Source organism: Amphiprion ocellaris, chromosome 1, assembly GCF_022539595.1.
Source record: "Amphiprion ocellaris isolate individual 3 ecotype Okinawa chromosome 1, ASM2253959v1, whole genome shotgun sequence".
NCBI classification, from domain to species: Eukaryota; Metazoa; Chordata; class Actinopteri; family Pomacentridae; genus Amphiprion; species Amphiprion ocellaris.
Window position 1 is genome coordinate 15,034,639 of NC_072766.1, and position 12,946 is coordinate 15,047,584.

Genomic DNA, 12,946 nt, shown 5'->3' on the forward strand with positions numbered 1-12,946 from the left:
TTTAGTCAGTCAGATAATAAAGTGTGCTCTGCCACCAAAAAGAGCTGAATGGTTTCAAATGCTGAGTGTCTAAGGATGATATCAGGAGGAATCCAGCTCAACTTCTTCTTAAGTAGTGGGTTGAAAAGGGGAATTTCAGGATTTTAATGGTCAAAAAAATCTTAAAACTTACAAATCCTTCTGTCAATGCTTAAAGGCGAGATACTTGAACTATGGCACATTAGGGTTGAGCTAGAATCAACACTAGAAGTAAAGAGGATGAATCCAAGTTTATTTTATCTAAATATGTTGGTTGAATATGTCATCCAATATTTTTTTCTCACTGTGTTAGACAATGCAGGCCACTGAGAGTATTTAACATGAATATTTCCACCGGCCTTTAAGTGAGTCTACTGGGCAACATGCAAGATGAATAGTGCAAAGTTGGAGCAGACAGATGGGACCATTTGCTGTATTAAGATTTTTTAGCAGGTAAATCATCTTACCTATCCTCATTTAGATTTTTGAGCAACAAGCACTGGGCAGACAGATACTTTAAAGAGGATAAAAGGCCCTGAGGGATCCATCTTTTCAGGAAAGGTTTATCTAGCTTGGCTATGTAGCCTCTTTTGAGCAGGTTTCCTTTAGAATGAGAAACAGGACAAAACAGTATCATTTTTCTTTTGTGCATGTATGATCTCGTGAATTTTGGTAAGATTTCACGTTTGCTTTTTCCATTTTCCTTTGGGGAAATGTTTAGAGGAAATGGAAGAAATTAGATTTTATGACGGGGTTTTTCTTCATCGCGTCATATCCTGTTTTTTCCTGTACTCTCACTATTTTTTGCTTGTTTCTATGTGAATTTTATTGTATTTCACCTTGCAATTTGCTATGATTACTCGTTACACATGATTTTAAATATTAAAACACTTTCCAGCAAGTGAATGATTCCACATTTTCTTCTGCCAGTTTAAGTGACTCCAAAGAGCGTCTGTCTCTTTATATCACCGCGAAGCTGCTCTTCTTTGCTCTTCGTCCTTGCAGACTAACTTCTTAAGTTGGATATTCTGTCATTCTTCTAATCGGATCTTGTACACTCTCCTGTTCCTACTATGACAACGTTTATTACAACTTAATGGTGATATCCATGTCTCGCAATGAGATCCACCATCAAGGAGAGGCCTGTCTCCTAGGGGACAATACCATTACTAAGATGTATGTATACCATGAGGTACCATGATCTAATCCTGCAGACAAACACTTGACCTTCACTAATCATTTAACATGTTGTGGTGCCACAGGCAAGAAGGAAACACTGGGTTCGAAACACAACATCACACTCTCAACTGCATTTCATTCACACAGCACTCTGTAGGAAAAATGTTTATTTGGTTTGCTTGTTTGCTTGGTGGATAAAAAAAACGAGATGTTTACTGTTATAATGTAATGATTAAGCTCTAGGTCCCCTGTGCAATATGAGGTATTGTGCTGTACAGTATTTCTGTTCTTTTCTAAGAAAAACTGACATCAGACACAGCGGTGCCATAATTTTATAACATGGAATATTAAAACAAGTGTACAGTTCCCTCTCTGCAGCGCGTTATGAAGAACTGAGAGCGGCAGGTTGCGATGTGCATCACACAAATCACACACATAAACACAATACGCACATGATGGGGTTGTATCTGAGGATGGAGGAAGATATCCATGAAGGATTAAGGGAAACAAATTCTGAGGCTCACATCTACTTTTTCTACAGATGGGTGAGAGCAGGAGCATGTGTGAAGGCATTTCTTGTATGTGTGTGCGTGTCTGTGTGTGTGTCTGTGTGTGTGTATGTATGCAAAGGGTTAGTTCTCCAGAGGCAGTGGAGCTACACACTCGGATTATCCCAGTAATGAATTGGCCTGTGGGGAACAGCCTGTCTCATTTTGAGACTTAAGGGGTGACTTCAGAGCACCAAAGTAAGGCCATAAATCAAACAAATGCAACATGGTATAGATTTATGAATGTGCATAAATGTGAGAAAATTTCATTACGTGCCATGTATGCTGAAAATGTATGACATATTTTGAAGTTTAATCGCCGCATCGCTACAGATCAGTGCATTCAAAGTTCAGCTCTCTGTGTCTCACAACGTACTCTAATTTAGTTTGTGCAATTTCGCATCACCAGCAAATGGGATAAGAGTAAGTAAGCACGAAAACCACTTCTATAATCTGTCAGGAGAACATTTTTGAAGTCCTAAGACAGCTTGATTACTGATTAATAAGATAGGCTTCTAAAACTGTTGAACTTTAATGCTTCCTGAGTTCAGTTTACTGTTGATGCTTCACTGACGCTGTCATCTTTGCAGAAAGAAGACTGCCTCTGCTCTCGACCTGCTTTAATGAAGCTAGAAATCAGAGAGCCCCTGAATCAGTGATGTCACTGGGGTTTAAAATCAAAGGCTTCTCTATAAGCTGTGAATGGGACACTGAGTAATGAATATGAATGAATAAAACCTGATGCTACTACAGGTTTAGAAATTGTACCTAAAATGCAAATTAGACTGTCTGCCTTAAATTGTAAAAATACTTACTTACATTTTAAATAAAAACAAATCAACAAATGTCAACTTTTTTACACTTCAAAATTATAATTTGATGGAATAATTCATTTAAACAACAGAATTTTGCAAAACAACGGTACTTTCTACTCATATCATCATGATGCAATCCTGTCAGAAGCTGGGGCATGATTAATTATTCCAGCTTCGCCCCATTTTCGATATAATCCAATTAGAGCAAACAATAGAATGGCATGCAACCTACATGACAACATAAAAATGCTCTGACACGTCTGGTCGTGAGAACTGTTTGACTGAAAACGGGGTCACAGACCAACAAAGAGCCATTCATCTGTAATATTTTATATTAATAAAATGACACAAACAAACAGATGTAGTTAGCAAATGAAAAAAGTTTACCAGCTAACAGAACAAATTTTCTTTTTAAAAGCTGGCAAAAAAACCCCCAAAACATAAGATTTGTGAATATTGGATGAATATTGCACGTCTATATTGCTACATACACTATATTGCCAAAAGTATTCGCTCACCTGCCCTGACTCACATATGAACGTAAATGACATCCCATTCCTAATCCATAGGGTTCAATATAACGTCGGTCCACCCTTTGCAGTTATAACAGCTTCAACTCTTCTGGGAAGGCTGTCCACAAGGTTTAGGAGTGTGTTTATGGGAATTTTTGACCATTCTTCCAGAAGCGCATTTTTGAGGTCACACACTGATGTTGGACCAGAAGGTCTGGCTCTCAGTCTCTGCTCTAATTCATCCCAAAGGTGTTCTGTCGGGTTGAGGTCAGGACTCTGTGCAGGTCAGTCAAGTTCATCCACACCAGACTCTGTCATCCATGTCTTTATGGACCTTGCTTTGTGCACTGGTGCACAGTCATGCTGGAAGAGGAAGGGGTCAGCTCCAAACTGTTCCCACAAAGTTGGGAGCATGGAATTGTCCAAAATGTCTTGGTATGCTGAAGCATTCATAGTTCCTTTCACTGGAAATAAGGGGCCAAGCCCAGCTCCTGAAAAACAATCCCACACCATAATCCCCCCTCCACCAAACTTTACACTTGGCACAATGCAGTCTGACAAGTATCGTTCTCCTGGCAACAGCCAAACCCAGACTCGTCCATCAGATTGCCAGATGGAGAAGCGCGATTCATCACTCCAGAGAACGCGTCTCCACTGCTCTAGAGTCCAGTAGGTGGCGTGCTTTACACCACTGCATACCATGCTTTGCATTGCACTTGGTGATGTATGGCTTGGATGCAGCTGCTCGGCCATGGAAACCCATTCCATGAAGCTCTCTGCTGAAGCACTGTTCCTGAGCTAATCCTATCACAGTTCCATGCTGGAATTCACTGAGCTCCTGAGAGCGACCCATTCTTTCACAAATGTTTGTAAAAGCAGTCTGCATGCCAAGGTGCTTGATTTTATACACCTGTGGCCATGGAAGTGATTGGAACACCTGATTCTGATTATTTGGATGGGTGAGCGAATACTTTTGGCAATATAGTGTACCTGTAGCACATTAACCATGACAGCATGAATAAAGTGTGGCGGTGTGTCGAGGAATTCTTCTGCCCCCTAGAGGCCAAAAAACAATGAAAGCATCTCAAATTCCAGTAAAAGTGTTGTATCTGAGGACGGAGGTAGATATCCATGAAGGACCGAGGGAAACAGATTCTGAAGCTCACATGGACTTTTTCTACAGATGGGTGAGAGCAGGAGCATGTGTGAAGGCATTTCTTGTGTGTGTTCATCTACAATGTGCAGATATATGAAGTTCCCACCTTTCTCTTCACCTTCGCTGCAGCTCCAACACACCAGCTAAAGAGCAACTTCGATGGAGCACTGTAAAATCTAATCTACACCACATGACAGAATAGCAAGTCATAATATTGGAGTAATGCAGTCTTAAATGCTTGAAAGCAGATTCTGAAGAAGAATATTGATATGGAAAGTCCCATCCTTGCAAGTTGACAGGATTGGTTCCTTTGTGTTGTTATAGCTATCTTAATATGTGTCACCAGTTTACTGCAGCTTCGAGGTAGAAATTCTCAGCCATGATGTTGACATTTATTTCACTCAACATCATACAGACATTTTAACAGGGCAAAAAAATAATAATACTGGAGAGAGTCTTTAAAATCAGCGAAAAGCTCACCAATCATTTCAGTGACAAAGTTCTAAATCTTCTATATCATTTGACTCATCTGAGAAATGCATCACTGGAATAGCTGTTTGAGCCATATCCGATAATTTACACTTGAAATACAATGAAACTTTAAAGGCCCTAGACATCCATGCCAAACCCAAGTCGATGATGTCATTTACTTTAGTTGATTAACACTCGTCTCAGGATTGCGTGGGTATGTTCAGGCCCAGTCTTAGCTTTTCTGCAGGCATTAGGGTGAGATAAACTGCACCTTTATCATTCTTATTACTACATGGCATGCTGAGTAGCAATGCCCACCTTCGGCCTCAGCACAAGTCTAATTAGCCACAAAAACCGAAGCACTTGTAAACACCAACACAAACATCTGCATTTAGTTCATTTGGTGTGTCTACTCTGAATTGCTGGCCTTTAGAAACAAGTTAATCTAATTTATATTCACCAAATTCAAACAGACAGATAGCATGCTGATATACCCTAAAATCTTAAGAATACAGTAGAGAGTTGCCTTTTGGAATTGAAGATTCCTCAATCTCCCAGAGAATCCAGCCTCTCTGGCCATCTTCAGCTGAGGTGCAGTGTGATGAACGGCGGCCTTGTGCAGAGCAGTGTGGGTTATTATACAGTGTGTCCCAATAAATCAGGCAGCCCGCTGTCCTTTCTCAAGCAGTAGCAGAGCCAGGCCTTCATCTGCCATCAACCTCCACCAAACAGCCAAAACGCAGAGAGACACGGGAGGGAGAAACAAAAGAACACCGAGGCACAAAAGTACAGAGAGATGCTGGAGGGAAACACGGAGGAAGCTCATAACACACATTCACAAAATTCCCTGATTGCACTGAACTATATGTGGGATAATATGAGGCAGATGGTCCACAATACTAATTAGAAGCCTGTTTGCCTTTCCTATCGTTACATCTATGTGTTGTAGAAACACTGCCTGCTTTGTTTACAGCAGCGAAGGAGAAAAATAGATGGAGGACCTTTTGACTTTTTTAGGAAACAGACTAGAAGAGCCGAGGGACTAAATTATAGCAGGGATACATAACAATGAACGTCCTCATACTCTCAGAATGATTGCCAGCGCTAATATATTTTTAATTACTTGATAATACTCTTTCTGCCCTTTTAGCATTTTCGTTTCCTGCACTCAAGCTCTTGCATAATGCTGAAGAGAAGTCACACCGTCTCCCTGTCGAAACATCTGCACAACACTCATAGGAAAGCAGATGGAGAGCTGGGTAACATAAACAATGCTTTTTCTTCCTTTTTAGAAAAATATCATCTCTGGTTATGTAAATAGACTCTCCAGTTTAATATCTGTTCAACAAGACAAATGTTTACATCACAACTGCATGCAAATCAAATGAAAGACACACCGCTGCAGATCACCTGAGGAGAAACCATCAATCTTGACTGTGCACACACACGCCACAAACATGCAAATACATCTCAAGCCCTCCTGACACGCTTACCCACAACATAATTAACTGGTGTACGGTGAATCACTGCACAGACATGAAACCGGGGAAATAAATGGGGAAATCATGTCCTGTGTGTGCTCCTGAAAAACCCAGAGCTCATGCAGACAGGTTATCAGACCGAGGGTGAATCGTGCTATTTTTTTTGTCTGTTTAAACCAATTCCTGGGAGTTATTTTAACATTAGCCATCTGGACGGCTCTGAAAACGCTAATCTAGACAGGAGGGGGAAAAAAATTGCAAAATACTTAACCACGGCAAACAAGAAAAGTGCACAGGTAGCAGCATTAAAAGCAGGTAAACACAGATAGTGTCACAAAGCATTTGATGGACATTATCAGTCATTTTATGCGTAAAAAAAAAATAAAAACCAAACTGCTTTGCAAATAGGAAATGGCTTTCAGTTTTACACTCGTCTTTTTTTCAATGCATTCCTAAGTAGAAAGTGATGACTGGCAACGGCTCAGGGATAGCATCTCATACTGAGAGGTCTATGAGGTTAACCCCTGTCAAAAGCAAGCTGTCAGCGCTCATAAGGAGCACTTGGGTTGTGGTTGCAGGAGTAAACAGAGCCACTGTCAAAAGAAGTCATTTGACAGTGGAAGGACCGGAGAAGCTTTCGTTTAGCTCGCTGTGTCCTCAAGCTGCTGCTGCTGCTGCTGAGCATAATTTCACCAGCTGTTAATAAGAAAGCAATAAGCCCAACGAGAGATTCTGCAAGTTAATTAAAGATCGATCGAACTGCATGAAAAAGCTTCGTCCAGGCTGCGAAAATGAGTCAAGACACGCACACTGACGCAGCATCCTGCACCCTGCAACGCCCTCTGTTCTGACTGGTGAGGGGTCTAAGGGGAAAATGTCACCGCTGGACAAAAATTGGAGTTGCCATAGAAACCACATGTTGTACCGGCTCAACAAATTAAGAAAGGAAGTCGTGAGTTCAGATAGTACTGACTCACAGCATCTGCAGATGTTTTTCCTTCAGTAAACCTTAGACATGTAAGAGCAGCAGTATAGCCTGGCAGATAGATGTTTGTTTGCTGGAATGCAACAGCATAAATATTGATTTTTTTTGTTTGTTTTGTCTCCCATGAATGTACAAATATAGGATAAAATGAACACTCTTGAGACAACCTGCTAGAATAGCTTTTAAAGAACTCTGACAAGGATACATACTAACGTTTAAAATGACGTTGTCAGTGCTCTCTAGTGGACCAACTATGTTGACAGTGTTTCTGCACCTAACATACTACGTGTCTGGTGTGGTATTTCTTACATTTCTTGTTACTTCTCCACCAATACACTGAGGATTCACAAAGTATTAAGACACATTCCCCTTTTGCACACTCAATCGCTAAAAGTTTCAATCATCACTCAATAAACTATAATGACATAGGAAAAACAAACTTTGTAGAAGCCCTGTCAGCAGCAGTTACAGCTTTGACTCTCCTTCCCAACAAGCTTGGGCAAAAAAAAAAAATTTGGAAAGTTTATCCCCATACCTTCACAGCCGCTCAAGCTCTGCCAGATTGAAAGGGAAGTGTCTGTGAACTGCCATTTTCAGATCGGTCAACAGATGCTCTATGAAGTTCAAGTCCAGGCTTTTCTTCTGTATCATCAGACCACAGGCCTGTTTTTTCCTCCTTCAAATGCAGTTTGACAATCTCCAAGCAGACCGTCTATGCCATTTACTCAAAAGGCGGGCTTTAGTCTAACTACTCTACCATAAAGACTGAATTGATGAGGCGCCGCTGAGATGGTTGTTCTTCCAGCAGGTTCTACCGTCTCTCCAGAAACCCATGCCATGTTGTTAGAGTTGGGTTCTTGGCTTCTGCACTTCTTTATTGCTTGGTTATGCAGTGTGGCCAGACAGCTAAATGTAGGAAGAGTAGTTGTGGTTCCAAGCTTCTTCCATTTCACAATTACTGAGTCTTACACTCAAAGGTTAAGAAATGGTTTTGTACTCTACCCCTGATCAATGCCTCGCCTGTATTTTATTGTAAAGGTCAACATATAGTACCTTTGACTTTGTGGCTTGGTTTATATCCTGACATGCAATGTGAATTGTGGGACCTTACACACAAAGGTGTGTGCTTTTGTGAAGTATGTCCAAACAATTCAGTTCACCACAGACAGAATCTAACCAAGATCACTTCTAAGAGAATAACAGCAGCAATCTGGAGTGCCACAGCAAAGCATCTGAGAATTTCTGTGAACAAGAGATTTCAGCTTCTGACTTCTGATGAACCTGTAAAAACAACTGTAAAAACAAGTTTTCACTTTGAGCCTCAGTAAAAAGTAACTGGACCTCTTTTTTTTTAGGTTTTGAAGACATTTCACCTCCCATCCAAGAGGCTTCTTCAGTTCACCGAGGAGGTTAAAGCCTTGTGGATGAGAGGTGGACTGTCTTCAAAACCTAAAAAAAGAAGTCCAGTTGCTTTTTACTGAAGCTCTTTGGAATACCATGATCTGGATGACTGAGAATCTATGCATTTTAGCTTTGTAGTAGACTGATGGACAAAATTAAACGTTATCAATTTAAAACAAAATCTACAACACAATAAAGTACAGAAAAAAGTGCATGGGTTTGAATGCTTTTTGAATCAGCTGCATGTACACTAACACTGATTTATGTGCTCTGAGCTAATACCGGTTGACATGTAAGCTCTAGTGTTTTTGTAGTTTGACCAACATGCAGCAGCTACCAGCATGACATGAATGAATTTATGAGGAGTGTAAGCTATTCTATTGAAAAATCTTCATTTATGATTTATTATTTATTTAGTCGTATTGTGCCATTTTGCTGTGGCAGTGAAACATCTAATGCGACAGTGCAAAAGCATGTGCAAAGTCAGATTTCCTCCACCATGAAAGAAGCAGCTGCAGTTTGATTTCCTCTTCGTCCAGCATGACAAGCATCAACTGGACCGAAATTTCCCCCATTCAAAGTGCATATCAGGTCAGAGATTACAGTGGCAATAAAAACTGATTCAGTGTAACTGACAGAGCAAAAAATTTAAATTTTACTGGCAGTGACAAAGAAACAGTGTTTAGGTCCTCAGGGATGTAGTAAGGTCAGGATCAGTGATAATATCTATCCAGGGCACCCCTAATTCACTGAGCAATGTATCCCATTAAAGATCCATCAGGAACCTTGGTAGGAGGAGATTTGGAATAAGTCAGACCTTATTGTGCTGAAGTGAAAGACTGCTGGCAACATTTTATTTATCTATTTTTATAGATTTTTTGGATTTGGTGCTCTGTTAAGGGGTGTAGTTAAAGAACCCTGATTTGTTTAAAACAGAGACATTGTAGGATATTTGTGTTATGCAAATTGAGTCTTTTTAAGTGTTCTCGTTTAGAATTTCTGAAACTTTACATTGTGGTGCTAGATTATGATATGATGCTTGCAAGATCCATATATAATCAATTAAAGTCTGGATACTGCGTTTACTCTTATGTACTGAATAACGCATTTGTCATGAAATCATTGACAGAAAACATAGCATGGTGTTTTGGTGCTACGAGTAAATTTTCAAGGATTACTGCTAGCAAGATAGCAAACACTCAAGCAGTGCAAACAATAAATTTCTCTAAAGCATTTCTTACATCTATATAAAGGACAGTCCAAGTGCAAAGTTCCTCGCCCCTACAATCTGACGTCAGTGAACACTAAAGGCACTCGTATGCTTCTGTCACCAGTTATGTACTCCATAGCTCAGGTGCTACTGCTGCGCTCATGTGTTTAAGAATGGATGTGCTGACTTTGAGAAGGAGGAGGAGGTGGGAGGAGGAGGAGACTGCTACTGTAGCAGTGCATCAGCAGAGGTGAGACTACAGCCACTACATCACTGTTTGCAGACTGGAGAAGGGTGATGGACCTGCTGTTAAGTTTTAGCACCTGCACAGAACATCTTGTTTTCATTTGTGTTCACAGAGTTTTCAAAGGCATCTGCACTGAAGTGGTGGAAAATAACAACGCGAGGCAGGAGAAAGGGTGATGCTGCCAAATCAGTGCACATGCAGAGACTAAATGTTTAGCACAGTTGAGCCCTTTTCCCCTAATGTTGATGGTTGAAGGGCAGCTAAGTCGGTCAACGTTACCCCAGCTGCCTTCCATGCCGCCAGAGACAAACAGACCTACAGTGGGCAATAGTATGTGTGTCATTAGTGCTGACCCAGATGCTCTGGAATACTGACTGTCCTGTGACTGCACTGCATTCCCAGAATAACTCCCTACTGCTCCTTTCAGACAACGATAATGTTTAATAACCTCCTCAGCAGAGATGCAGCCCTAATGAAAAGCCAGCGGAGGAACAAAGAGGATGGGAAGTTGGACTGGGAGACAGTGTTGAGGCTGAGGATGGGGGGAGTCCGGCTACACTGAGGTTGTGTGCGGTGCAGTCTGATCAGCGAGACAAAGGAGCTGACTGGCTTCAGGCTCAGGTGGAAAGATGAGTAGGTAAGAGAGTTACATCACATAAAAAAAGCAAAGCCTGAGCAGTGCAGAATCAACACCATCTCTCCAACATCATGTCATGTGAGTGCAGACAGAGAAAGACTTAATCCTGACCAACAGCCTTTTGGACATATTCCCTGACAGCGTTCATGTCAGTGCAACAGCAGCATGTCACAGCATATGTAAAGAGCTTACAAGTGCCTGGCTCGAAGATGGATGAAAGATAGAAGTTTTTCCCTCCCTAAAAATCATCCACCACAGCCTGTGATTCATGCACCCAGCAGCGAACAGCGGATTACAAAACGCTGCCTGCGTAAAACAAAAGATCCATTTTCCAGCCCGTATGTTCTGATTTCTCCACAGTGGCTGTCACACACATACTGGAAGTGAGGATGGGGAGGGAGGGAAAATAAAAAGGTTAATGCAATAAATCAGCATGTGCCTCTGCAGGCTGGAGCTCATCGGCTGTGGCTTACCCTCTGCGGCCAAAGCGCACCGGACAAGAAGTAAAAGCACAGCCACAGACAGCAGACAGTTTGCGAGCATCCCCGCTGCTCCGGCTCGCAGCCCGGTCCTCAAACACCTCCCCGCTCCTCCGGCATCCGTCCTTAGCGGCGAGCACCCACCGGGGTCCGCTCCGGGGTGACCTGTCCGCCCACTCCTCACACCGGTAGCCATATCCAGTGGATAAGTTGCTGAAGTTTCGCTCGTAAATAATACATCGGATCGATCCTCGTGCGTGAAACGGGGCAGGAAACACGGCCGTCCCGCGGTCTCGTCGTGTGTCCAAAGGCTGGATGGGGGAGGCTGGAGAGGGGTGGTGGTGGAGAGGAAGGGGGGAGAGAGGGAGGGAGAGGGAGGGAGAGAGAGAGAGAGAGAGAGGGAGAGAGAGAGAGAGAGAGAGCTGAAGGGAAATTAAGAAATGCGCCCTATCGCTCCGCTCCTCTCGGTCCACCCATCATTAGCGGCTCCGTGTGGCGCAGGGAGGCGCGCACACTTTGCCAAAGGTTTGACATTTAGCTGTTGGCGCTAAAACTAACCCCCCAGTCCAGACTCGCACAGGATGGATAGATGCATTTAGGTGTGCTCCGGTGACATTTACTCACACATTTAAAAATGCGACCCTGCGGCTGCCGGTGGGTGGATAAGTCTGATACCATCCCAGCCTCCCCCCTCCTCCCTCCTCCCTCCTCCCTTTGACCAAACTGAGCAAATTAGCCTCTGCGTTAATTGTCAGGAGAAAGTCAGGGCTGAGCAGCCTGGAGGACGACCTCTGCTGGGGGGATGCAAGACTAGACAGTGCTCAACATGAGGCAGGTAAATATATAAATGCTGGCCTTGCTCACGCTCACTGTGGGTTATTATTTAAAGGGGCATGTGGCAGAACTATAACACTAACAGGCAGTTTGCACTGTCTCTCCTAAGAGTGGCTGTAATTGTTGCCTGGATATGAAATTGTGTGGATACATCGGTGGATGTTGTGCCTCTTCACCTCCACAGGATGTCAGCCCAGACCCAGAAAAGACTCAGCAGTTACAAACTGCAGATAGAGACTGAAACCTACAGTTTTGCCATGTTAAAGACCTTGAAGTAATGTTCAAAACCAGACTGACCTCAAAATTCTACCATAAAGCACCACATTTTAAAAGAATATTGCCTTAATGTGTACAACTTATTACAGTTTTTAAATAAAAGTATACAATGCATTAAAAAAGTATTCATCCCCCTCCTTTGAATTGCTTTTCAACATTGAACAGTGGTCAATTTAACTGAGCTTTTTTGACAGAAATTTACTGAGGAGTCTTTCGTGTTAAAATGAAAACAGATTTTACAAAGTGACGTCATCTTATGAAAGATATAAGATATATAAGATGGATAATAAGTCATTGCATGCAATTGCAAGTATTCTTTAAACCTACTTACCTAATTCAACCCAGATGCAGGGTGTGGGTGCAAGACGTCACACAGTCAGTAAAGTGTAGATCATCCGAGTGCACTGAATGTGTCTCAAGTGATGGTACTATAAAGACATCTGCATCTGGAAGATTCAGTCATTGGTGAGAATCAGTACTCCTTGCTAGAACTGCACCATGAAGCCAAACGAAAACTAAAAGCAACTTTGTGAAAATAATATTGAAAAGCATAAATCAGAGGATTGATACAAAAAAATCTAAGTCACTGAATACATCTGAGAGTACAATTAAATACATCATGAAGAAATGGAAGGAATATGGCACATATGTACATCTGACTGTAGCAGGCAGTCTTCAGAAACTGAGTGACTGCAAG

At 42.0% G+C, this 12,946-nt stretch overlaps 1 protein-coding gene across 2 annotated transcripts in view; it reads right to left on the reverse strand.

Moving 5' to 3' along the window:
* The window catches only part of kiaa1549lb (KIAA1549-like b), a 64,278-nt gene extending 52,511 nt beyond the window's left edge, over positions 1 to 11,767 (reverse strand). The window contains exon 1 of one of the 2 annotated variants that reach the window (XM_055011946.1): positions 11,134 to 11,766. In XM_055011946.1, coding sequence (XP_054867921.1) covers positions 11,134 to 11,335 — 202 coding nt within the window. In that variant the 5' untranslated portion in view covers positions 11,336 to 11,766. Of the gene's footprint in view, positions 1 to 11,133 lie in introns of both variants that reach the window. The other variant, XM_055011948.1, reaches the window with a different exon arrangement.
* Between the last annotated feature and the right edge of the window lie 1,179 nt (positions 11,768 to 12,946).